Source organism: Notothenia rossii, assembly GCF_949606895.1.
Source record: "Notothenia rossii genome assembly, chromosome: 1".
Taxonomy (NCBI): domain Eukaryota; kingdom Metazoa; phylum Chordata; class Actinopteri; order Perciformes; family Nototheniidae; genus Notothenia; species Notothenia rossii.
Genome location: NC_136912.1, coordinates 69,641,371 through 69,668,790, shown reverse-complemented (window position 1 = coordinate 69,668,790; position 27,420 = coordinate 69,641,371). Strand labels below are relative to the sequence as shown.

General features: G+C 43.3%; 2 protein-coding genes across 3 annotated transcripts; one reads left to right on the top strand and one right to left on the bottom strand.

The window, feature by feature from the left end:
• Positions 1-4,661, top strand: LOC307043011 (MARVEL domain-containing protein 3). Of its 2 annotated transcripts, none has more exons than XM_079687189.1 (4): positions 1-219; positions 654-780; positions 1,666-1,790; positions 3,083-4,661. In XM_079687189.1, the coding sequence occupies exons 2-4, from the start codon at positions 656-658 to the stop codon at positions 3,739-3,741; spliced, it is 909 nt and encodes a 302-aa protein (XP_079543315.1). In that variant the 5' UTR covers positions 1-219; positions 654-655; the 3' UTR covers positions 3,742-4,661. The 2 variants fall into 2 exon arrangements, with proteins under 2 accessions (XP_079543315.1, XP_079543314.1); XM_079687188.1 differs by having other exon boundaries at positions 2-219; positions 651-780.
• Positions 3,959-26,840, bottom strand: LOC307042845 (PH domain leucine-rich repeat-containing protein phosphatase 1-like). The gene is made up of 17 exons (XM_079687010.1): positions 24,898-26,840; positions 20,788-20,984; positions 20,119-20,244; positions 19,804-19,952; positions 17,736-17,882; positions 16,568-16,795; positions 15,253-15,455; positions 14,970-15,030; positions 14,771-14,866; positions 12,256-12,411; positions 11,892-12,092; positions 11,323-11,485; positions 10,405-10,535; positions 10,170-10,286; positions 9,336-9,530; positions 8,564-8,801; positions 3,959-8,413 (listed from the first exon to the last, which is right to left on the bottom strand). The coding sequence occupies exons 1-17, from the start codon at positions 26,483-26,485 to the stop codon at positions 7,265-7,267; spliced, it is 5,145 nt and encodes a 1,714-aa protein (XP_079543136.1). The 5' UTR covers positions 26,486-26,840; the 3' UTR covers positions 3,959-7,264.
• Between the last annotated feature and the right edge of the window lie 580 nt (positions 26,841-27,420).

Sequence of the window (27,420 nt, the reverse complement as noted above, 5' to 3'; positions counted from 1 at the left end):
TCAGAAGAGCTGGTAATGCCTTCATCCAAAAAAAAACGTATTTGTGAATCTCTAGCTGTGTAAATCTCATCTGAACCTGTAGCTTCTATTCCGTCTTCCGCCTTCCTCCTCTTCCTCCTCCCCCTCCAGGTAGGGTGGGGAGCTGTATACCTGGCGAGGAGTAATTTGAAAAAAGGCGTCATAGTTGGACTTTACAGTGCTTTTGTCGACATATATTCAGTAAGTAATATCTTTCACAGTTGGGTCAACCTAAGACTTTATAACATACACGTTTGTAAGCTAATTAAGTAAAACGAAGCTTTTTAGAAGCTACGGAGCCATGTTTATTTTAATGTTTTTACCTGTGAAACCTGCTTCACCGTTGCCTGACATTAGCTTAAGTCCTCGTAAACAAGAGTTTGGTTTGTTTGTTTCAGTTATAAATACACGTTGATAACGATTAGAGATATGTGGTTAAACGAAAGCTTACATTGTTTGACGTTTATACCTGAACGTCAACGGTCGAAATTAACGTAGCCTAAATAACAAAAATATTCTTCATTAAAATACATTTTCTTGAATAATTGTTCATGTTTATAGTAGCCTGTAGGCCTACAGTGTGTTTATTGTTCAAAGGTCATTTATGTGTCCAATTGTTCGGTTTCGGTCAGCAGGTATGAGCCAGCCGCCGCGCTCGAACCGGGGACACCGGGAGAGAAACGGAGAGCACCGGGAGAGAAACGGAGAGCACCGGGAGAGAAACGGAGAGCATCGAAACTACCGGGACTCCAACGATGACGGGTGCGTTCAATGTACTTCATTAAATACCATAAAGCCCTTTGCTTTACCTGTAATATTACATGTTATAGTAGGCCTACCTATGTCCAGTGGTGGAAAGTAACTAGCCAAGTACTGTACTTTATCTGAGGTAGGCCTACTTGTAGCATACTTTAACCCATCATTTTAATTTTACACTACTTTAAACTTCTACTCTACTACTTTTTGGATGCCAATTTTGTACTTTTTAATCCAAAATATTTATTTCACAGATTTAATCTGTAGTAACTTTATAAATTAAGATTTTAACACACAATATTTATCAAACCTTTTTAAAATATGATTATTTGGTATCACCATCCAACATTATATGTGAGGCGTAACAGAAAATGTATTGGCAGCAAGACATTTTTGTTTCACGGATCCAACTTTTTAAATGTGAAGATTTGCTCCTTTTGCTTTAAAATATTACAAATATTTCAGATTTTTTTTTACTCAAGTAAAGAACCTGAATACTTTTTCCACCACTGCTTACGTCAAGAGTTCATCAAATTTGTTTTTTTAATATATATATTCTTCTGGTTTTTAAATAAAAATTAACCTTCAATTATGCTTTTTTTTGTTTACCAATATATAGTTAATTCTAGTGTAACCTACACAAGCCCAACCCAACACCACTAACATGGGCCACGGTGTTTTATTATTATTATTATTATTATTATTATTATTATTATTATTATTATTATTATTAATTTACAGGAATTATTCTGTATTGTTATGCAGACAATATTCTCATATGCTATGCAACTGTATTTCATTGCATCTAGTGTATTTAGGCGTTATAATTCCAAGATGTAAACAAGCTAAAATCATTACTGGTGTCATCATGTATGTGTTTCTGTGCTTCAGGTCTTCCTCCAGACCCCCATACTACCCCAGAGAGACCGACCCCCCTCCCAAACATGTGCGGGAGCGGGAAGCCCCTCGAGAGGAGCACCACGAGTCCAAATGCTCACACATTTGCTCCAGGAGAGGTACGTAAGGATCACAGTGGGTTGAATATAAAATGAAAGCTCTGTCTGCTGCGTCACAGGGCGGACTTTGGTTTCAGTCTCATTGCAGCTCAGTCCTAATTCTTCCTTCTGTGAATACTGGACGGACCTGTTTCTGGTGTTTATAGAGTAGGCCTCTTTTTACTGAGTTTACACTTTGCAGGGATTACTTTAACAAAGGACATATTGGATTACCTGGTACCTTGGTCTAAATGTTTTCATGTACTTCATGTAAAAGAAGAGTTAATCCTCTAGGAATGTGAAAAACAAGAATCTACCCACCCTATTCGTCAATTATTAATACAAAATGATATATATTGGTATTGTTGGTCAGGCAACACTACATTTGAAGGCATCACCTTCGGTTCTGGGAACTTTGGAAAGTATTTTCCAATTATTTTTTTACATTTTCTTCAGATGGAATGCTAAAATTAATTTAAGTTAAAAATCAGTTGTTCTTAAATATTATTATTATTTGGAACCCTACATATATACGCACACGTGTGATATCACACAATGTATCCTCACAAAAAAATGTTTCTGTATCACAAACAAACACTAATAGGATAATAGTATAAGATAAGTACATTTGATCTTATCTTACAATGTAAACTGCAACATGACTGTTTGGCAAGCATATAACTCGAAAATGCATTTCCTGCTGAAAATGCGTGCGAATGCTGTTAGGCAAGCTGTGTACATGTGTTGCTGAATGTAGCCGAAAATGAAGAAAAAGCTGAATATGTTATTAGTTGAATGGTCTCTGTAGCTGCTTTTAGCTACAGAAACCAAGTAAGTGTGTTGCTGAACTTAGCGGAGAAATGCAGAAAGTGAAATTATTACAGCTCAAATTGAGAGTGAAATGTCACTGGAAGAGTAGGAACAATAGTGATGAAGCTTAATACTTCAAAGAAAAGTAAAAAAAGGTATAAACAACAAACTTTATAGCCTCAATGTCCTGAAATAGCTGAATAATGTAATAGTTGAATGGCTTCTGTAGCTGAAAGTAGGCTGAAGTAGTTAGCGGACAAAGTTTGGTTGAAATAAGAAGAAGTTGAAGAATAAAGATTTGAAGAACAATAGTGGAATGCTGTTGAACAGCACTCACTTGAATTATTGCTCTTTATTGCATAGCCTTCTCACCGTTTCAGTAAAGAAACTCTGTTTATTTTCTATATAAAAGGCTATCTCTATGAAGGGGAATCCCTACAAACGCCTTGTTCTGATGCTGTGACCCCCTTCCTCACCTGTCTCACGTGTTGACCCCCCTCCAGGCATCATGCTGATCTGTGCCGTCCTCACCAACAGCCTGGTTCTGATCTGCCTGGTTGCAGCCCACATGGTGTCCTCAGGCATGTCCTCGGCGGGCGGGCTGGGGGGCTTCGACATAAACTCCAACTTCAACCTGCAGGGCACGGAGCTGCAGAAGGCGCGGGAGCTGGACATGCAGTACAGCCAGATGAGGGCGCCGGGCCTCTACGGGGGGATCCCCTTCTGCCTCACCCTCGGGGTCCTCTCGCTGCTGTTCGTGGTGGCCGGGAACAAACCCCCCCACCACATGTCCCGGAAGCTTCTGTACGGAGCACTGGTGTTCCAGGCAGTGGGAGCGGTGGCCTACGTGGTGGCCGTGGGGCTCTACCTGCACTTCATCATCACGGTGAACGCCACTGATGTGTGTCAGCAGCGCGCCAGGATTTACGGAGGGAGGGGCTACACCTGGATGAACTGCGATGTGGGCGGGGGTGACGCAGCCGTAGCTCTGTTCGGGCTCATCACGGCCATTCTGTACGGCGTCGGCACCGTGCTCACCTTCCAGACCATCCGGGGGGTGAGGCGCTACCTGGAGGAGAGGAAGCGCAGAGAGGCGGAGAAGCAGCAGGCCAGAGCCAACGCACAGAGAGCGCCGCTGAGGGCCGACACCACCTCTGTGTGAGGGGCAGAGAAGGACCACAGATAGTTCTGGTATCATGAAGCTTGCTCACTTGACTGGGGTATATCACCATGGAAACCGACTCTGCTCTGAATCAGGTTATGTTCAGAGCATCAGAACCTGGAAGAAATTGAGTAATCATTCCTAAAGGATCGTCACTTGGATAAAAGGAATTTACAATAATGTGACAGAGCTTTAGAGACATTTTTATAGACGGAGGCCCTGAGAGGCCTTGAAGGGATTGTTTTTCAGAACAACTTTTGTGTTCCCCTTTTTCTTTGTTTTGAAAAATCTTGCAAATGGTAAATACACTGCATTAATCTAACCATTTTGCAGCCTTTACAACCCCTCAAAGGGCTTTTACATAAGTCAGCATTCACACACACACATTCCCCTTGTGACCTTTCAAAGCGCTGTATAATACCATGGTGATTTTGTTGTAGATAGATCAATAGGGGACTAACACAATTCAAATGAATGATGCTAATAGCTGCCTATTAAGGGCCTTTTAATGCTTGTATCCTTCCCTACAGCTCAGGATAACGGGTGTTGAGAATTTTAAGACTTAATACCCTCGGTCAATGTTAGAGGACAACAAACATGCACTCCAAATATTAAATGCAATATTTTTGTAATTTATTTGGGACCAGTGTTGGGATTAGTAATGTGCTTTTTTAATTCCATGTCACATTCAATTCTTCTTCTGATGTCCTTGGCTCTTTAGTCCTTTGTGACAGGTCCAATATGGGTAGAAGTACATTTTTCATGTGAACGGTTTGTATGTTGGATTGTTTTAACTCAGGCCTGGATTTTATAAATGTTTAAATTAATGTTTTTGTATCAATGTTTGTTTGATAATGCCACCTTTTTGATATTGATAATGTACATAAATGTATCTACTCAAATTAAACCTATCAATGTGATTACATTCAACTGTTGTGTTTATGGCGCCTGTAGGGTGCGCCAGAGCTCTGGACCACAGCTCCTGATTTGCTCCTCTGTCCCCTCCAGAGGCTTCCTGCCAGCCATGACTTCACTGCTGTGTCCCCCCCCCCCCCCCCCCCCACACTCTCTCTGCTGTCAAACAATGGGACACACACACGACTCAGCAGTGATGTAACTGTTGGTCTGTTTGGTCAAAACTTAATTACTAACAAAAGAAACTCTCCAGAGTGAGGTAATTACCCAAGTTCTAATTTGACCATTTCAGATAACACAATGCAGTGATTGTATGCAGAGACAGTTACATTAGCAGAGACAAGTCTGTTGCTTGTTGAGCACTTCTTAACCATGATCATTTGAAAATAAAATATGTATAAAAGAGACTACTATTTTAGAGGTTTGCACTCACTACAGCCATGCAGTTTCAGATGTGTGACACGTTTGGGTACATCTGTTTCTAACATCCATTAAAAGTGAATGAATGACTTTTAATTCTGTGTGGACAGAGTTATATGCTTTCACAGCAAACGATGCTGGTTTACCGGTATGTTTGATATGTAGAGAGAAGTTGTCAACGGTGCTCTAGCCTTTACGTATCGAGGAACAACACGGGAGAGGAAGACAGCTGACAATCTTCAGTCTTAATTCAATGGGGGATGTAATTTATTTCAGAAAACACTGTTATATTCCATGGAATGCTCTTAACGTCCCGATAGCAATGAATATATTAAATTCTTTGACAATAATACTTACAAAAATTAATCTCTGGAAGCCGTAGCGCTGTAAAAAGCACGACCAATCATTTTAGCCGGCCCGGCTAAAGTAACTGGATGGCCTACCTGCCTGTCAGCCTTCCATCTGTGCGCGTTCGTGTATGTTGGAGGAGGGACTCTGTAAGAAAGTCTGAAGGAAGAGGCCTATTTTTTCCGGTTGTGTATTTTCAAATTCTAGCGCACTCGAGCTGGTTTCTCCATTCTTAACTACCCTACCTTTAACTCTTTTTAGGGTGCAGCTATGTTTTATTTATTTCAAAGTGGGCCCATTTTAATAAAAAAAAATTCCCCTTCAAATGTGCAGAGGACTCCCCAAGTGCTGTGTTTAATTTATTTTAAAGTAGGCCTGTGTATTATTTTTAATTCTCCTTATAGGAGTTCTTTGTTTCTTATTATAGGTTAACAGTTTTATATAATGTAATAAATAGCCTAATAAATGCAAAACAACTGTAGTTTTTGTCTGATATAACAATAAAGACAACTTTATTAGCTATCAAGCTATGAAATATGTTTTGCGGCTCCAGACAAAAAAATATTTGGGAAAAAGGAGCAAAATGGCTCTTTTGGTCAAAAAGGTTGCAGACCCCTGGATTAGACCATTACTTGTCTAATTGTTCAAGCATAAGCATCAAACCATATATTGTTACAGCGTTTGGGTGAGTGTGTGGGAGAGGAACTCCCTCTGGAGGGAAATGTTTAGCCTTGTCAGAACATTTACATGCAGCAAATCCAACCTCCTCAAACCCCCCGGGACCAAGCTCCGTGCTATGGGAGAGCGGGCTTTCTGCTCGGCTGCTCCCTGTCTGTGGAACGCTCTCCCCGACCACATGAGAGCACCACAGACCGTGGAGGCTTTTAAAAAAGGACCTCAAAACCATCTGTTCAATAGAGCCTTTTCCTAGACCTTTTATTTAGTTATTACTACCCTTTTATTTTTGTTATTGTTTGTTTTTACTGCTTTTTATTCATTCTACCGTGTTGTGTAAGTTATAAATGAAACCCATTATGTAACACACTACAGGAAGGGAACCCCCCAACACTTATACAAATAAAAGCCTTGAAAAAACAAAGCTTAACATATGGCTACAAAAAGTCTCGTTAAGTACAAACATCCACTCCTCCACAATAAGTTAAAGTCAACACGTTGTTCTTATCTGAAAACTTTAATTTATTATATAGCAAAAGTAGCTCTCTTGTGCGATTTGCCATTATCAAGAAGTCTGTAGCACTGTTCTGAGAACATTCATTCAGCTGGTAATACCTGTAACATCCCCCCCCCACACCCTTCAGCATTAACTCTGCACTGCAGCACCACTCTGAACTCTGCACACCCGAAAACACAAACCTGGAATATCAGCCTTTTGAAATTATCATCTTTTCTCTCAGAGAATATTAGTACGCTTCAGTGACTAAGTCACTTTAAAGTATTAAACTCCTAGGAGTTAGTTTAACAGTTTTACTAACTCGGACAACTGTAAAGGCCATGAGCCGCGACACACGGGGGAAATGTCTGCTACAACACAAAAACACAAGGGTCCCTATCTCCAAGTACCATTTAACATAGAATGATTTTCCAATAAAAAGCATTTCAAAGAGCTTCTTAAAATTAAAGATATGGTAAAAAAAGAAAATCAATTACATGTGAAGATCTTATCAATGTTAAGTGTTGTAAAAAATTGCATTGCGTTTCAAGGGGTATAGAGTTAACAGTAGAAAATAAAGTAAATAACAAAACAGTCTGTCTGGTCCAGAAGCATGTTCAGAATACTCTGAGGACCTTTTGGAGGGAGCGGTACGACCTAAAGTGGAAGTTAGAGCGGTGTGACGAAGAAGTCTGCAGGTTTCTGGTAGCTGTGTGCTGGCTGGCTGTGTGTCTGCATCTGCTGCTGCTGCTGCTGCTGCTGCTGCTGCTGCTGCTGGATGATCTGCCGGACCTCCTCCTCCAGCTCTGGCGGGATGATGAGCTGGTCGTCGGGGTCCGGCTGGGCGGGAGCGTTGAAGTAGCCCCCCTGCTTCCTAACGGGGGCGTCGGCCGCCTCCTCGATGAGGTCCTGGTTCCTCCCTTGACAAGCCACGGAGCCGTTAGCACGAGCCCTGCGGCCCAGGGTCCCCGACTGAGCCTCCCCGCTGAGGAAGGGCGAGGAAGGAGAGACGGGGGAGGGGGACGGCAAGGAGAAGGGAAGAGGCGAAGGTGAAGCCACAACAGGAGGGATTTTTGTGCTTGGTGTAGTGTGCGTTTGGGGGGCTGTGCAGCCATGGCGGTGGACGTCAGCCTCCACCTCGACGCGGCTGCCGTTGGAGAAGACCCCGGCGATGGGCTCCTCGTCCTCGCTGTCCACCCCGTGGTCCGACAGAGCTCCGGAGAACTGCCTGTGGAAGCTGCCTCCTCCACAGGGCGGCCTGCGAACACCGGCCCGCCCCGGCAGGTTTAGGTGGGAGGGGAGGGGCTCTGCTTGGGGCGGGGGCTCCTCCGAGGACGCGGTGGACCCCACCTCGCTGCTCATCTCCGACGTGCTGAACTCGCTGCTCAGCTCGCTCACTGTCCCAGAGGAGGCGGGGGGCAGCGGTATGCCATCACTGCCCACTGAGTAGGGGTGAGTGCTGGTGTGCACCCCCGGGCCCGGGCTGGGAGGAGGGGGCTCGGGCTCGCAGAAACAGCAGCAGTCCTCCGTGATGCTGAGCTGCACCACCACAGCGCTGAGGCTGTCGGAGCAGCCGTAGCTCTGAGCCAGGGTCACCAGCTTCTTAGCAGCAGCCAGAGCGTCCGGGACATTCCGGACCGCCTCCACCGCTTCGCTGGGAGACAACATGTCCCATAATCCCCGGCTGCCCAGTAGGAAGAACTCATCCTGCGGGGTGAGGGTAACTGTGGAGACGTGCGGTCTGGGTGTTACGGAGGGGCACAGGAAGGAGTAACCCATGATCCTGGTGGAGTCAGTCACACCACTCACTTTGTTGTCCTGCAGGAAGGGGGGAAAGGGCTGTTAGGTAAACCAATGACGGCATTGCAACTGTAATGTGTACGATGTTATCACTTTATTAATACGAAAATGAACCAAATCATCAATATTTTATGAAACTGCTCAATATGCAAATGAGTGTGTCTTTACCTCGGTGATGATGGCGTTATGCTGCCGGACCCTCAGGTACTCGGGCTCCTCTTTGACAGTGTGTGTGGTGGAGAGTTGCATAGCTTTACCGTCGCGGCACAGAACCGCCTGGCACCGGCCCACGTTGGCGGCCTTCAGGGTGAAGCAGCCCCCGCGCTCGCCCGGAGCCACCGGGTCATGTTTGATGTGACACAGAGCGGCCGAGCCCCCCATCCTCTGACCCGCTGTGCCCAGTTTCCTGCAGCAGAGCAACGCAGAAACTCTTAGTGAGGAGTGTGTATGATCTTTGTTACGGCTAACAACTGAGGAAGAGTTCACGTTTCTACTCCTGTGTGCTGCTCCGGGAATATTTCAGCATCAGAATCAGGTTTATTGCAAAGTATTTTTACACATAAAAGGGATTTGCAGTGGCAAAACAGGGTGCAACAGAAAGAAGAATTACGTTTTATAATAGGGGCGAATACAGAACTATTTGTTTATTTATTAAATTAATAAACAGGGACATTCCGCATTAATAGACAATTCTGTAATCGGTAAGAAGCTATTTGACATGTGCCGTCTCAGGTCAGATGTTGCAGAGAAAAAAGAATATTTGAAAGAAATGTAATAAAATCATAATAAAAGCTTAACAGGGCTCACAATACAGGAATTGCTGATAAAAACAAATAAAACATATGTATTACAATACATCACAAAAACATGTTTACAAGAAACGTATATATACAAACAAGTAAGCACATTTGAGAAATAATAGTAGTTATAAGCTGTGTACCTTTGCATGGTGAGGAAAGTGTTGGTCATGTAGTCTTCCTGCCTCTGGCCCCTGTGCAGCTCCTCTGCCAGCACGTCTCCCATGGTGCACTGCAGCAGGTAAGGCACCTCCACGTTCTTGTCCCCGTCGAACACTCCGTACAGAGCCTCACGGATCCCACAGAAGCTGTCCAGGGCCAGAGCTGCCACACACAGCCTGTGAACAACAAGAGGGTTATGTACACAATCCTGCCACAATATATGACTGAATATAAACAACCCTGCTTTCCTTTCATTCTGCCTGCTTGGTTTCAGTGTTAATAACATATCTGGATTCAGCACACTATAGGCGTGAAAGATACGACTGTAGCACTGCAGTGACTTTCATACCTAAAAAGTAAGATATGGTTCATTACTTACATCTGAATTTAATTGTATCTCCTTTTGAGCTTTAGGGATTTGGATCTCTTGTCTATGTTCTGCTCTTCAAACTTGATATTCTCCAGGGACAAGCATGATGTCCAAGGTTAAAGACTAAAAATAATCGTATTGACGGTTTAATCCGTCAGATCTGCTGACCCAAAGTGTCTAAAGCTTTGCTGTCCAGGCTAAAAAAAACATCAAACTGTTTAGCTGCAGCCCCATACAGCCGAGTAAGAGCTTTTCAACTATTTTGGAAATGCTTATTTTCTTACATTTTCATTATAATTTAGTCTTATGCAGTTTTTTATGCCTTCACAGGACTTTCATTTTTATGTATTTCATTACTATTGTTTTTCAGAGAAGTGTGTGTGTATATCTAAATAAACATGAAGTGCACATGGAGAGAAACAAAAATAGAAGGGGAGGGACTGACTTGTTTTTGACTCCAGAGGCCTCTGTGTAGCCGTGGCTCCAGACTGCAGGGGCCCCGTGGCTCTCGCTCAAACACGGAGCTGAAGGGGATGGATCCACCCTGAAACATTTGATATTACTGCAGAGAGGAGAAAGAAAAGGGAAAGAGGCTCAGCCAGTTGCTTCTTCACAATTCAGTACATTTACTGTATTTGTTTTCATTATCATCACTACTGCAGGATCTAGCAGGCTCGTACTTGAGGAGCTCCAGGCTCTTGTGGTCCAGGTTGAGGCGAGGGTTGCCTGTGAGGTCCAGATCCTGAAGCTTCTGAGGAAGCGTCTCCGGCAGAGTCACCTCCGTCAGCTCGTTGCAGCTCAGGTCGACACACTTACGGATCAAAACAGAGAGAGAGAAAGGGTCAGATCACAGGAGAGAGTTTCTGTGGGTACCTTGCTTTTCAATGTCCTTTCTATTCATTGGATTGATTTACATCTGTTCAGTATCAGCAAAAGCAGGTTGCATCGTGGTTTGGGTTAAAAATGAAGGAAGAGATTAGGAGATTACGAAAGAGATTACAGGTTTTTCGATGTGCCCCAACCCCAATAAAGATAGAACGGGACAGAGGGAGACTTTTTTTTGGTCAACAGATTACAATGACTTTTCCAGTAGTTCCACAAGGTCCCCAACTAGGACCACAGTTCATTCTAATCTGATGGGGTGTATGTTAGAGATGTTGTTCTAGAAAGTAAAACACATTATGTAGTAGGGCTGGGTGATATATCTCAATATGTTAAGGCTTTAACGCTTTGCACAATATGTATCTTAATAGTTGTTTTTTTAAAACAGCCCTGGCCCCTTGTGTTGATAGGCAGGCGAGTGTGCATAATGTAAACTTGATTTTTTTGTTTCTTTGTTGCGTGAGAGGAGAGAAATGCCTAAGCAAGCCTCATGCCGGCAGCTTTAAAAATGACAAGATCAGTTGTACTGTATTTTTGCTAGCAGTCATTTTATTCATGCTACGCAGATCTAGCCGCGATACATTCGATATATCATCCACATATCGCCCACTCCCCTGTATGAACAGTATGTTTACATTCTTAAGCTCCAGAGGAACATCACAGATAAATGAGAGCAAAGAAACAGAGCCTATAACACCTTCATATATCACACTAACCTTGATCTCAGGCAGCTGGAGAACCTCGGGGAATGCGTTGATGCAGTTTGAGTGGGCAGAGAGTGTGTGCATACGCTGACAGCTGAGTATGGTGGTGGGAACGGCCCTCAGTCTGTTTCCACTCAGGTCCAGCTCCTCCAGCTGCTCCAAACGTGCCAGTTTACTGCAGGAGGAGGAGGAGGAGGAGGAGGAGGAGGAGGAGGAGGAGGTACAGTTGTATCAGAGCACTACACACCACAAGTCATCTCTCATGTGACATAAACCTCATTCTGAAGCAAAGCTGTGATTATAACGTGATGTGAGATTCCTCTAGGATTAGGACAGCTCAGAAGCAAAGGAATGTGAGTTCATGTAAGCTTGTGTATGTGTGTGTGTGTGTGTGTCGACAAGCCTGCAATTAGGTGCATGTGATTGGTTAATGTTCTCGCAACCTGCTTCTTAGAGTGACAGTGTGTGCATGCGTTTCTTTTTTTATTTGCCCTTCAATGCAGCAAAACTAAAGGTAAAAAATGAAGTTATCATACATTAATGTTCCTCTTCTACAAGATCAGTTTATGTGCAGTTATTACCTGGCAGTAAACGTCTGCAGCTGGTTGTAGGCCAGGTGGAGCACCCTGAGGTGGCCGTGTCCAGTCAGCAGGGGGACACACTTGTCCGTCAGGCAGTTATTGGTCACATAGAGTTCCTCCAGGCTGCTGGAGTTGTCCTCTGATAGGCTGGCTGCAGGGAGGTTCTCCAATTTATTGGCTGACACGTTTAGGTACCGCAAGCTGTGAAGACATCCCAAAAGAGAATACAAACTTAATAATAATAATAATGAAAACACAAAAGAAAACTGACAGAAATAAATAGAGAAATGTTGAATACACAAAGACGAAAATAGACACGGAAACAAATAGAGCGAGAAAACAAGAGGATGGATGTTGTGTGCACCTCTGTGCTTTGATGAACAGGTTGTGTGGGAGCTCCGTCAGATGGTTGTGTTGGAGGTCCAGGACCTCAAGCTGCGATCTCTCCAGTCTCTCAGCCAGCCGACACAGCTGGTTCCAGCCTGCCAGCAGCTTCCTCAGGCTCCCACTGGACAGCAGCCTACACCACACACACGGGGGTAAAAAGTAAAGGATACATTTTGAAATGCTGACATTGAGTTGGAACATTTCTCAAAGCCACTTTCAGTATGTGTGAGCAACCCAGAAAAAAGCTACCAGGATCTGATTGTGTTTGAAGCCAACAGTAATTGTTGCCAAAGACAAGAAAAGAAACACTGCACTGGTGTAGGCGTTTTGCTACAGGTATCGATAACGGCCCGTCCACACACAGGCATGAAACAAATCTTTCAAAGCTTCGCCCATTCACTTGAATGGGGTGACGTAGAAGATTTTTAATCTTCGCCGAACTGCATTGTGGGGAGCGGAGCATGGCTTTGCAAGCATCGTGAGCATCAAAAGTTGAGCAATGTTCAACTTTTGATGCTCCCAATGCTTTCGAAGCTGGCATCAGCCAATCAAATCCCGCCAGTACAAGCGCTAGCCAATCAAACCGCGTGCAAGCTGGGAGAGCCAGACCGCATTTCATTTCCTCATATTCCAAACGAGATATTACGGTAGCAAATCACCCGGTTCTTTACGACCACAACTATTTACCGGGATACAAACCGGAGGAACCGGGCATGGAGGGAGGTGGCAGAGACAGTGGGTGAAACTGGTAGGTTTTCCCCTGTTTGGAGAGTTTATATCCAGTTTACTTCGTTTTAACATATCTATTGCTTTGTATGTCGGGGGCGGGAGATTCATGTGATTGGTTGTTGGTCGCGTTGCTTGCAAAAAATTGCCAAGCTTCAGACACGCCCAGTATCAAGATTTTTCAAGATTTTTTTCAAGCCTGTGTGTGGACGGGCCGTAAGACCCTTTGGAATAATACCGTTCTGTTTAAAGAGTTTTAAGAGTTACCAACACTGTTGTTATTAAGTATATCTGTATTTACAGTATGTCAACAACAGTGTTGCCTCTTATAACCAGTGATGCAAACACAGGTATCGTGAAAAAAGAGAGAACTATTCGAAGCAGAAAAAAAACAGCGTAATATACCATCTGACTAAGGCCTGTGCTATAATCCTTCAATTAACTGGCTGTTCTTTATAATTTACTCAGATCAATAGGAGACAGAGATGTTAAGTTATAAATCAAGGGTTTTAATTATTATTTACACCAGGGGTGGGGAACCTTTTTCCTTTCAATTTTTACAACATCCTCAGAGGGCCATACAAATTATTGAACTCAACCTCTGCTTAAAAAAAACTAAAATCACAGCCCATTCATTTGGCCTTTCTTTCATGCTGTTCAAAGAAAAAGCAACCTCTTAATCCAGATATCTTATCATGACTCGCGTATGCATGCACGTGCACGGTGTGGCATGACCACCACAAAAGAAATATATGGACACATGATGTGTGCAAAGGTATTTAGTATTCTATCCATGTGAACATTAAGTGGGGGAGACCTAACCTCCTCTAGGGGGGTCCGAGGGCATGCTCCCCCGGGAAGATTTGTTTTTAAATATTGAAGTTAAAAGCATCAATCTGGTGCACTTTGAGAGCAACATGAGGAGATCTATGGATACATATTTCAACACTCATTTGAAACAGAACTGTAAGCAGATTTTTCTTTTTGGATATTTTACAAATCACTCCCCTTTTAAACTCTATTCTTGTTATTTTTAACAACTTTTTTGTTAATGTCATATAGTATTTTATACCTGTTTTTCATTTAGTCTCTAATGTCTCATTAATAACTATAATGATCATATCAAGGTGTGCCTTAACCTCACTGAGCTGAGGTTATTTGAGCCTCTCAGGAGAGAGCTCTCTTCCACCTGGTTGTAGAAAAGCTCTTTAAATTCGTTAGCATAGCTAGCTAACCAGATGCTAATAACAACAGATCGCCACTGTGCTTGCAACTAAAGACACAGCCACGCAAACACTGCGGCATGTGTACGGCTCCCTATGGGTACTGCAATATTTGAAGAGCTGGAGCGGCGTTCCGGTGCTCTCCGTCAGCACTCTAGTAATCTACTCTACATTCCTTACCAAGTGAAGACACGTGACGCTCGTGTTGTGTTCAAGGAACCTGTCCTTGGCCAGGAAAAACAGGCACTCGCTTGTTTAATTAGACGGACGGACGGACGGACGGACCCCCCCCCCCCCCAAAAAACGAAAATTCTTCGGTTCTCCACGAATTACACAAGTCACCCAAATCAGCGTTAAAAAAGCGGGAGGCGCCGAAAAGCGAATAAATTGCATCATTGTATAACAATGCTGCCAATTATAACCATCACTGATATTAATTGTAAAAGTGTTTTTTTTTCTCAATATGTTATCATTTGTGATATTTGAAGACTTGAAATAACATTTTGACATAATAACAAACAATGGTGTTGGTGTGTTGCTCACTGTAGGGGCAGCTCTGTGACAGAGTTGTGGTTGATGTCCAACACCTCCAGTCTGCTGCTCTCACAGACCCAAGCAGGGACACATCCCAGCTTGTTCCTAAAAAAATATGAATACAGTCAGCAGCCTTCTTAGAACAAGCACATGGCCTTCTTTTCCACTCAGTAAATAGGGCAGTTGGGTATTCATAGAGTCTTCTTACCAGGACAAATCCAGAACAGTCAGATTCTCGGGCACCGGCTGCACCTCCAGGAGCTTCAGCTCTGAAAACACAATATGAACAATTCCTTATTAGCAGCAAAGCTTGACAAAGTTAATGCCCGGGATTAATCTGGAAACCTAAACTATTATTACAAAAATTATCACAAATTAATCACATTAACAAGTTTGATCCCAACTTCCTCCTGTCATTCCAGGGCAAATGTTTTATCATGAATTGTATTGAAGTAAACATGTGGAGGAACTTGCATTAACATAATAAATACCGTTGTGTGCGGCGTGCAGGCTCTTGAGGGCGTGGCCACTGACTCTGAGGAGGGAGAGACTGTTTCTGTCACAGCGCAGGAGCTCCAGCCTGCAGAGGGGCCTGACATCCAGCTCCTGGAGCCCCGTGTCCCTCAGGTCCAGCTGCAGGATGTGCATCAGCTGCTCCGAGTCTCCCACTGTCACCCTTTGAAGCCGGTTCAGCCTGTAAGAGAGAACATGGATATAAGGAAACAAATGAGCTGGAGATTACATCTCTGTCTTAGGGTTTGAAAACCTTTTTAGATATCACATTCTAGGACTTTCCAGGCCGGATTCTCAATATTTAAGGATCAGTACGATTTAAGATGGAATCGAGGGTATGGCGCTAACTTTGATTGATACACTGCAGGCTGTGCTTTTCACCACTTGGATGTTCAGCAGATCTTTAACAAAAAAGTGTGTCTTAAATGTAATTATTGTGCTTTATTTCACACCAAAACACAAACTTTTAAACAATGAGAACAATAAATAAAATAAATGACAAGAATTCGTATTAAATACAATTAATACATTTCTTACAGAAAGGCCTCGTGGTGTCCGTAGGCTTGCCCTCACAGAGATATAGCTAAAATACTTCCAAATGTCGCTTCTGGCGTCTTTTTTGTCAACAAGCCGAGGCGCAGCGGCAGTTGCACTCCCACTTGCAGCCATGCTTCTCGTTTTCTCACATGCTCTGGCAGCGAGCGCGTGCACGAGAGAGGGGAGGCACTTAGAGCGTGCTTGAAAGGGGCGGGACTTCAGGCACCGCTGCAGTGCAGGGAGTGGAAGCAGAGCGCTGAACACACACGGCTCTTATTAAAACGACGCTTTCTCACCGGAGTACTTTCCCCCGTCATTCTTAAAAGTACTGATACTAATGAAACGGAGGAATCGTAACGTTTTTAACGGCAGGGTATCGCGGTATCTTTCAAGTATCGGTACACCGTGCAACACTACAATAAATAGAACAGTTATTTTATTAAAATAAAGTTGTAAAGTACATCATTTTTTTATGAAAATCTCTAGGATTCAAAGGAGAAGTGTGTTATTTTACTAACCAATTCATATGTTTCATTCAATTTCAGCTCTTGACACTTCATGTAATCCCTTTTTATGGCTGCTTAATTGAACTTTAATTACTTGATGTTCAGATTTCCAATTCCACAGGACAAAAAGTCCCAAACAGGCAGGGATGCAGGAATACAGAGCAGATTGTTCATGCAGCATCTTGGGAAGTGTAGGATTTCAGACGAGCTTTTGTTCCAGTGTTACGACTAATAATGCCTGTGAGTTTACCTGAGGTCTACGTGGCGAGCAGGCAGCCACTGCAGCCCCGTGATATCCAGGACAGAGAGCTGGTTCCCTGCCAGGCAGAGCCTCTCCAGGCCTCTGAGCTTCTCCAGGACGGGGGGGGCGCAGCTGAAGCAGTTGAAGGACAAGCCGAGGTAGGTCAGGCCCTCCAGAGAGCCCAGCTCTGCGGGCAGGGAGCTCAGGAAGTTCCCGTCCAGGAGAAGAGTCTGCAGGCTGGACACAACAACAAGAGGGGAGGGGAGGGGAGGGGAGGGGAGAGGAGGGGAGGGGAGGAGGGGATATGTAGCTCAGTAATGATGTGGCTGAAAATGTTTTCGATCATTAACTGAATATATGTTTAAAATACTTTCCTAAAGTCTACAGCAGTACAAGGCAATGTCCACATTAATGCAGCAACAATAATGACCTAGAAACATCATATATAATACTAAGACACTGACAGAAAACTGATGATAATACAGGGTAAAGAAGTAAGTGGTTATTTTCTACTTTCAGTAAGGTATAGGAACACTTCTTCCACCATTGACCACAACTATGACTTATTTACCTTCTATTTTTTTTTTTACATTTCCTATATATTTTCCAAAATAGACGAGTCCTGTTGCACAAACAAAAGAAACTACAACCATAGAAATAGGGTGGGGGAAGGATTACAGAATTAAATTATTCCATGCATGGGTTTCTATTTCTATTATTAAATGGTTTACTCCAAAACATAAATGTACTCTTATTAAATTAGTATTATTTATTTGTATCATCTTTTATATACATTTGAAAAACTCACTATAAAAATGCTCCCAAATATTGGCGGTTGTAAAAGGGACATGTCTGAAAACGCTGGTGTATACAATGACTAAGCACTTGACCCTGGATAGTCTTTATTGCAAGGACAGCAGCAGCATGACTCTGCATTTTGATCACCAGCAGAAAAAAAACTCTGCACTGTCAGGACAGAAGTCTGGTACACAGCCAGTTGTTCACTTAATACAGAGAGGGATTTCATCTGCACTGATGGCAGCGTCTCCTACCCAGTGGTAGTAGAGGTCACGGAGGATACTCTCAGCCCCCGGGAAAATACCTGGCAGATGATCATGGTCATTATCAGCGCTGTTATAGTTAAGAGCTGCAGCCCAGAGGTCGTGGTGTTTCTTACTTGTGCATGGTTCCTGCTTCCACGGGCAGAGACGAGAGACGGTTTCCAGACAAGTTCAGCTCCGTGAGCGAGGTGATGTCACACAGGGACAGGGGAAAGTCTGACAGAGCGTTATTTGACAGACTGAGGCTTCTCAGTTTACAAAACCTAGAGAAGGTGAAGGAGAAAGAAGGAGAGCAGGAAGTGGGTGGGGACAGGAAGAAAAGGGCAGACAAAGAGGGACACACATATTAATCTCTTAGTGCTATAAGACTTGAATTGAATTGAGGGTCTAACAAAAACAAACATTGTGAGATCTTACATAACACCCTTCCTTGAGGAAAATTACAACAGGAAGCATGGATACAGCACTTGCAGTACACGTACTATTTAAAGCTAAGTGTTTACACGACTGAAATATGTCACCTTAACAATGCAGCATGAGGATCAGGTAGATGTGTTTGTGTGTGTTTAACCTAATCCAGTTCCGAGAGGGGTCGGGGTGAAAGGCTAAGCCGGACCTACATCATACACACGCCACAGGAAGAACACATTCCTTAAAAAAACACCGCCTGGGAAGCGAGTGTTTACCGCAGAACAATGGCAGTGTATTTACAGTATAGGGGTTCATTGTAATCAATGTAATGCAAATCTAATCTGGCAAAAAAGGAGCACAAATCAAAAGTGACAGGGTATGTAGGGTAAGTATTGGATAAGAAGCCTGACTTCTTAATGGAGAAACAAAACTTAAATGTATGTGAAAACACACAGGATTTACAGTCCTGTAATAAACTCATTGACTGTATTAGGCTGACACAATGAAACTGACATAGCTTTCCAGTGATTTAGCTAGAAAGCTGTTAAATCAGGGTAATGCCACAATCAGGATTTAGGAAGCTCTGCCATATGCTTTTTAAGTCAAAACACAACACCACTCGTCTCTTGCTGCCATAGAGGCGGATAAATCTGCAGAGAAACACTGACTTCCTCTTTAAATGACAATTCTGTTTTTCTTGTCGACAAATACAATGAATAGACCAGAACCAACAATAAACTGATCCTACAAACACGTACAAATCCTGCATAATCTGGCCAACTGCCACAAATACTCACAACCAAATGTGTATTAATGCACATGCATGGTAAACAAAGCAATTATGAATGACCAGTGTTTAAAGATTATTGAAGACTATTTATCTTCAGTGGAAAACAATGGCACTATGGATCGAGTGCTTTAGACAAGTAGATAAGTCAATATATATTCTTGAAAAATAACAGAGCACAATATTGAATGTTTACTTGAGTATCTTTGATAGGGCACCTTTTTCGCTGCACTTAACTTAAGTCTTTCCTGTAGTGTGTTATATTTAGGCTTTTGTGCATGTAAATTGTCTGCAAAGGCTAAAATCCAAAATGTTCCCCAAGTGGGGGTTTCTCTATCACAGTCCCCCCCCCCTGCCTGAAACTCAGCCATTGCAGTTATTTGTTTACTTTCCTAAAACAATGACATTCATACGTAACATTCACGCTTCTATTGGCTAGCGCACCAACACATCGTATGTGATAGGTATGTCCCGCCCCTTAGCCTAAGCGGTTGACAAATCACAACGAAGCTGGCCAGCTAACCAATCAGAGCATTGGTCTCAGACAGAGGGTGAAAAGAGGTGCTGCAGCACAGGCAGTATGAGAAAAATAAAGAGCTTTTGGAACATTAAAAGGCACAACATACAATTATGAAACTTGAACATTTGCATGATAGGGCCCCTTTAAGGAATTTAAAAACTATAACGATTTTGCTACACGAGACTGTGACCTTAGCGTCCAATTTAACATGCCCTGTGTCCCAGAGATCAGATGTAAACTCTCTATGGTAGGAGCTCTCCTTTAATCATCTGAAACCCGCTCACACAAACGTAATCTGTCATTTAATATAAGCTGCTTTCTCTTCAGACCATATGGTAGCTCACCAAAACAGTACAAAAAACAAAGAGGGACATTCCACATCCAAAAGAGAGCTTTTTCTGTATCGGCTCCTCCTGTTGCCTTGTTTCTGAACACACAGGGTGGCAGTGTGTAGAGTGTTCCTCACCTGGTCAGTGCTGGAACTCCTTTGTGGAGCGACATGAAGTTGTTTTTGAGATTAAGGTGTGTGAGGTCCTGGCTGTAAAAGAGCTGAGCGGGCAGCTCTTCCAGGCTGCAGCACGACAGGTCGACCGAGTTCACCCTCTGGGACGCAATCTGACAAAAAAGGAAGGGGGGGGGGCCTATGATGAGCAACTTGTGACCCTAGGAGGCGGTACAGATTTGTAGAATCCTGCTATTCTCATCATAACAAATCAAACTAAAATTGAAAGTAATGGAAGTAGACAGGGTAACTGTGGACATATTGCAGCACTTGGAGTACCTTGGAGGCGGTCCTGTGCCAGCGGAGGTGCTCTGTGTACGAGTCGTAGCTGATGTAGTAGGTCTGGCTCTGAGGACCAGCTGAGCTTAAAGCCAGACAGTGGCTGTGTCTCTTTACCTCTTCCACCTGAGGCACAAGACAAGTTTCATTACTTGCATCTTTTTTCTCTCTCTTGATTAATGGAGCCAGGCTAGCGATTTCAATTTCCAGTGTTTATGCTTAGCTTATCCTACGTGCCTCTATCTTTATATTTATCAAAAGGACATGAGAGAGTACATAATATAAATTCTATACAACAATAAAAGTGAGTTAATTCTCAGCCCAAATCTCAAGTGACAACTACTAGTTTACCTCCCCTGAGCTCCATAAAGAAACCGTGCTGTACCACTGGCACTAGTTTACCTCCCCTGAGCTCCATAAAGAAACCGTGCTGTACCACTGGCACTAGTTTACCTCCCCTGAGCTCCATAAAGAAACCGTGCTGTACCACTGGCACTAGTTTACCTCCCCTGAGCTCCATAAAGAAACCGTGCTGTACCACTGGCACTAGTTTACCTCCCCTGAGCTCCATAAAGAAACCGTGCTGTACCACTGGTCTAAATCGCAGAAAGGAATGCAGTCTCTTTATGCTTGATAAACATCTTTATAGAGAAAGATATGACAAAGTACCTTTCCTCCGATGAGGGGGAGGATGTGCATCTTGCCGGTGTGGGCGTGTTTGACAGATGAGACGATGAGGCAGGTTCCACTCAGTGTGACCTGGCGCCTGGACCAGCGGTTCACCGGCAGCGCCAGCTTCCCTTTGCGCACGTTAAACACCCCCGAAAGCTGCACACGCTCAGAGCCGCCCACGCTGCGAGGCTTGCCTGGATGGAAAGAGAGAACATCGTTTATATGTGACTGAATGAGGTTACTGATGACCGTGAGTGCATTGATCAGTAAAAATACTGATTATTTGTTTTCATAATGGCCTTTTTGCACAAAAAAACATGTTATTTTTAACTGAATGGCATTTTGTGGATATACTCTCTAACACTGTTTTTTTTTTTTTAAGGGTGAGAGCTGTGTGGTTATATAAGTGATTTGTCTCCAATAGCCTGTGGGCAGTCACTCAGCCGTGATTTGTTGGGTTAACCCCTTGCTGACACACAAAGCAACCGCAGTTCAGTTACAGTAGCGGGGGAAAGCAGATGATTGGCCAGAAGCAGGTGTGGGGTTCCCCTTCTTTACTGCCGTTTTAATAGAGTTAACCAACTGTAACTATGTTTTCTGGGCCGTTGACAGACCTGAATAGGCTTGTTATGTGATGCTTTTAACACCACCACCTTGATCCTAACTGTTGCCTCCCCGAGTGAGGGAGACAAAATGTCACTCAGCTTTCACTGGGTGTAACCAACCCAAACTTAAAACTTATTTTGTTCCAAATAAGAGTTGTTTGTTTAGTTCTCCTTCTTCCTATATCATGATACACTACCCTACCTTCAAGGTTTGGTGGAGACCTAAACCCCGCCTATCATTATTTTATTTCCTTATTAATACAAAATAATGTTATTATTGCAGAATTGTGTAAAAAACTAATAACAAAATAATTTTTTCAAAATTATATTTATAACAACTACACCTGTACAGCACTTATACAATTAAGTAATGATTAATTGTTATTATTAAATAATCTGCTGATTATTACCTTCATTATTTGTCATTAATCTGTCATTAGAAAATGCTAGAAAATTGCGAAATACACCTTTTATTCCAATCATTTCATGAGTTACATGCCAATGTTATGTGATCAACAGTGCTAAAAACGAAATATATAAAATGTACTACTTTAACTAACATTTGAGCAAATGTACATTTTGCATAAAACATTACTGAAAAGGAATTTATCGTTTCAACTTCATTTGTCTTTCAAATATTCGACTGACATCCATATTTTCAGAGTCTGTTGTAGTTATTACCCTCAGCTCGAACATGATCAACATGATGTCGCTAAATATAAAGAAAGCTACTAAAGGAGGAAAAAACATGACAAACTAAGATCTGGTGGTTACAAACAAAATTGAGTATCATGACATTGGATGCATATTTAGACAAAGACTTCGTGTGTATTTTCACCCATTTTTAACAACAGTCAGTCAGTGATAATATGATCGGATAAATGTGACGTTAACTCAGGGATAGAGGAGATCAGCGGGAATTCACACCCCGTTTTAATCTAAACAATAATGCGGAATGTGTATTGTGCGGGTCCACCCTTCCCTGGGCGGTGCAGGCCAGACATAGTGTGTAAATATACACAAACACATGCCCTTTCCTTCCGTCTATTCCTCTGACTGGGGAACATCCTGACTCTCATCAAGCCGCCAATAGCCATTTCCTGTTTGCGCTACAACTTTTGCTGCATCTTGTCCCTAAGGGCAACGACCATTCCCGTTCATGTTTCTTATTCACGACGGCTAAAAGAGTGTATTTTATATTCAAGCTTAATGTAAAGCAGCAACTCACTTCTTAAACCACAGACTGCTGGTGTTGTGCTGTTCACACCACAAAGAAAAAGTAAGAAGCCTGCATGTATTTAGTGAGTTTTGAGCAAAGTTTGTTGGTTGCTGGGTTTCACCTTGGGAGAAACGCAGTGACCTTCTGGGTACTGCAGACCTGCGCTGAAGAGGAGCCTGCTGCTGCCACGGTCTCAGAGAGATCCGAAACACTGAGGAGGTGAAATCCGAGTTCCACTAAGGTCACTTTTTTCTTACTGTCAGCACAGTCTGTGTGTGTGGTAGTGTGTGTGTGTGTGTGTGTGTGTGTGTGTGTGTGTGTGTGTGTGTGTGTGTGTGTGTGTGTGTGTGTGTGTGTGTGTGTGTGTGTGTGTGTGTGTGTGTGTGTGTGTGTGTGAGATAGAGAAAGAGAAAGAGAATACGTGGTAGTGTACATTCAGAGGGATAGTGCTGAGTCAATCTCCTAATGTTCCGCACATCAATATTAACAAACAAATCAAACTTTACACAGGACAGGACATTGTGTAGCAAAAGTATTTTCCTGTGTATTGCCCTTTTTTTTTTATTATCATGACTAGGGCTGGGCTACGTGAGGAAAATCCTCAAAATATCACCAAAACACCACGATATGACAATATTGTAGGGTTGGCCATAGATGCGGAATATTTACACAATGACAATTCTGATAAATAATCCTTAGTAATGTAGATTTCATGAGCAGGCACAGGAAATAATAGAACTGCTAGAAAAGAGAGGTACACCATGACGTCACTTGACTGTAAAGCAGCCTTTGAAACCAGGAAATTACATTTATGTGATATACCCAAAATATAACATGTTGTCTACTCTCAAATCACAATATCGATATTATATCAATATACATTTTTCCAATTTAACTTCAAATTCCTCCTTTCAAAACCATTATGAAAGTCACTTCCTATCGTACCACCATCTCTAAGGAAATTGTCCCTGTCACGCCAGAAACACGTCCACTTCCCTGTCATGCCATCCTTCACTGCTTGTTTGACGGCTGTGTGTTCGTCTGCAATGGCTGGAAGGGACCCTGCTTTCAGCGGCCTCACTCTACGTCATGCTTTGTTCCTCTGTCATGTTACTCTCACTGTGGGAGCCAAGGGACGGGGGGGTGTAGGAGAAGGCAGGGGAATTTGCTCAGCCCCCCCATGTAAAAATACAGGATAAAGAGAAAGCTTGTTGTGTACTGTGTCTTGAGTATACCTCATGGTATGTGTTGTAAAAGTATCTCATGTGTGTTGCTTGTGTTAAAATAAATGTAACAAAGGAACAAGTGTTCTTGAATACTCTTGACAGAGCCTTTAAACCGGATTTAGACTGCAAGTTCAAAACAATATATACATTTTGGTAAACAAATATTTGCAGGCTTTTCCTCCGACATCACACCGCGCCTCTTTATCCCCACCGTTTTAACCGATGGTGTAGGAACAAGGTCAAAAAGAAAAATCCAGTTGTGCTAATCCCATAAGAGATCATGGCTGTTTTTCCATCCTCTTACCCGGCTTGTCAGCAAAACAGGATCTTTACCAAAAACAACAACATCAACAGAAGAAGAGAAACAGTAAGCAGAATGCCTCATGATCGCAGGGCCCAAAGAGCACACCTGCTACCTCCAGATGTGTCTCCCAGAGGGGGTGGGTGGGTTTACAGCCAAAACACTGCGTATTGTCCCGCCCCGGACAATTGAATACACTTTTTTAACAGTCCGACTGACCAAACACAATGACAGCGCTCACGGTACACTGAGAATGGATGGACAATGAATGAGCCGCGACAAGCCGAGCACAACTAAAGTGGCATGGGGCAACAAGCAGCTAGTGGCTCAGTGATGCAGTGTCATTGGAAAAGAAAGCTTACAAATAAAGTCCAGGCTGTGTAATCAACATACATTCATAACGCATAGAGCTGGGATATATTGATATCAAGATAATGTTCATCTTGATATCAAGGGTTAGAGTTGGATTCAAATATTATCCTGTCATTTTTTTGTCTTTTTACAATTAGGAAATGACATATCCAAATCCTGATGCCCATTTATAAAAAAAATTCAGTCAAGTGTAAAAATGTTTGCGAAATCACAGATTTTAGACCCTACAATTTTGGCAAAATGTCAATAGTGAGGTATGAAACATATTGATATTTGATTTTCTCAATATCAAAGAGGCCCTAGGTACATGCCCTGCAGATCTGTCTTTAGGTGTAATCCAATAGTGTAACATGTTTTGTATTTTTACTTAGACACAGTACTCACCAAAATAGAAGCGAATCAGGCAGCCAATTTCAGGATTCATGCTCTCCCCTTGCACCCTCCATGCCTCTTCAAACCCCAGATTAGTGAGGTACTCATTTAATATCTGAAGTGGCTTCTCATCGTCCCCCAGCCTCCGCACAGCTCCACCGTGCAGCTGGGCGAAGAGAGCCGGGGTCGGGGTAGTATTGATGGTCTCTGGCCATACTCTGCACCCCCCAGGGACCTCCGGGTCAGGCTGGGCAGATGCTTGGCTGGACAGGGGCCGAGTCTGAGAGCTGCTGGGACATTTAGAGGGAGCTTTGATTAATTTGGCGGTATCTACATTATCACCACCTCCAGATGGGGGCTCATCTACTGTGGTTGGGTTGGAAGTACTGCAGGGGTATGTGGTAGGCAGGTCCTCTTGCTGGTCTGCAGCAGAGTTACCAGCTGAATGTGTTGGAGAGGAGGTGAGGTCTACTTCATCTGAGGAGCTCTCAAACGGGTCAGGTCCCTCTGTGGCACTGTCTCCTGTGGGGCTCAACACCGAGGAGTCTGTGCCCAAACCCAGCCCATCACTGAGCGAGTCCCGGTACTCTGTGCTCCTGGGTCCACCTGGGCTGAAGTCCTCACAGGTGCTGCTCTCCATATCGGATCCAGAGTAGACTCCATAACAGTCTCCCACACTCTGGCTCAAATCTATACCAATGTCATTAATATAGACCTCAGAGGAAGAGTTACTGGCGGTGTTATCATCCAACAAGTTAGAGGAAAGTTTAGCATCAGGATAATAATGTTGTTTGTGTTCATTCTCCCCTGCGTTGAGGTTTTTGACATCGTGTGCATCTGTGTGTCCATTACTAGCTTTGCAATAATCATTTAAGTCAACTAAAGCAGCAGTTTTAAAGTTAATTCTCAACACAGCCCCAGCTTTGCTTCCCTCCAGCTTACTGGCTAATTCTGCAGCAGTAGTGTCCACAGTGCAGAGCACCGGCCGCGGGTAGGAGGGCGTGAGCCAGTCGTGGACGTGAATGCAACCTCTCCGGAGGTCCGACCTCACCCATGTCTTATCCGAGGCCTGGAGCTGCTTTGACTGTTTCTGCCGTAGAAAAGTCTTTCTATCTAAGCTTAGTGTGCTCAGGGGCGAGACTGAGGGAGCGGGACTCACCGCCTCCGCTGAGGACCCCCCGGGAGAGGTGCTGGTCGGCGGAGCCCCCAGCGACAGATTCCTCTTGTGTCTCTGCCGCCTCCTGCCCAGCAAAGAGTTAACAGAAGTGGTGCTGTTGGCTGATGTCAGGCTGTAAATGTTGGCTGTTTTCACGATGGGGATGTTCATATTTTTGGCTGCACCGCCGATAGCGTTGGCAACTTGGTTTTGATAGATCCCATTCCTTATCGCAATCTGGAGAAGGGAGGTGGCTGCCAGCCCCTTCCCGAAGAGTTTCGCTTCTGCGCCCCCACCGTCACTATCCTCCCCGATTGAGGGTCTCTTTCCCGGTGTTAATCCACTTGGCTTCAAGGAATTACTGTCACCGCTAGAGTCGGATACCCCCTGTGGTGTTGACGGAGTTGAAAGCGTCCCACACTCGTTTTCCTTCACACTTTCCATCCTGTTAGCTAGCAACGGCGACGCCAGTTGGTTAGCAAGAACAGCCTGCAGGTGACTGCTAGCCTCCGTTAGCTCACAGCCGTTAGCTCGCTCTAGTTATGGGCTTGTTTCTCCTGGCAAATGTGTGTACAGCTCCACGTTAGCTTAGCACGGCTAAAGTACTACGAGGTCCCGCTACATCATCCCATTTCGTAACATGCCCGTTAGCTCTCCTGGAGGAGCTAACAGGCTGGTCGATCTGAGAAAAACGCCTTTTCTAGTTTGTCGCCATGGAAGCTCGGCGAGTAAGCGCGACTGCAGCGAACTGTACAGAGTAGACATATGAGGTGACGGTCAACAGTACACGGTGGACAGGGCGGGGTCTCATTGGATATGAATTATGACACCTTCAAGTGCCTTGGAATGCTCGGAATTTGTAAATTTAGGGACTGCCCTACCCCTTTTCAACGTGGTTTGGTGAAAAAACTGTGAAAGGGCAGTTTTTCAGTTATTTGAGCTGGAGCAATCTTTGAATAACAACTTCTGATTGTTTTCTCCATTCATCAAAAGTTTTTTTGATTTATAAAAACTACGGACAAAATAGTGAGAAAAATAAAACCTTCTCATTGCTTTGTTTTGTCTAACCACTTACTTCAGTATTATTTGAAGGAATCACTATGTTTAAACTAAGCCTTATTATGTTTATTTAAGGAAATGCATTAAAAAGGCTATTACATGAAACGAATAATCAATCATCAAAATGATCAATTTGTAATTTATGTAATTCGACTTTACATTTTCAAAGCTCTTCATACATTTTGAATTCATTGCAAACATATTGATTTCGTGAGTGAATAGTAACTAATGCTATCAAATAAATGAAGGAATGTGAACAGCAAGATATTACATACTGTATATACAATATCTACTTTTGATATTCCAATAAATATAACTAA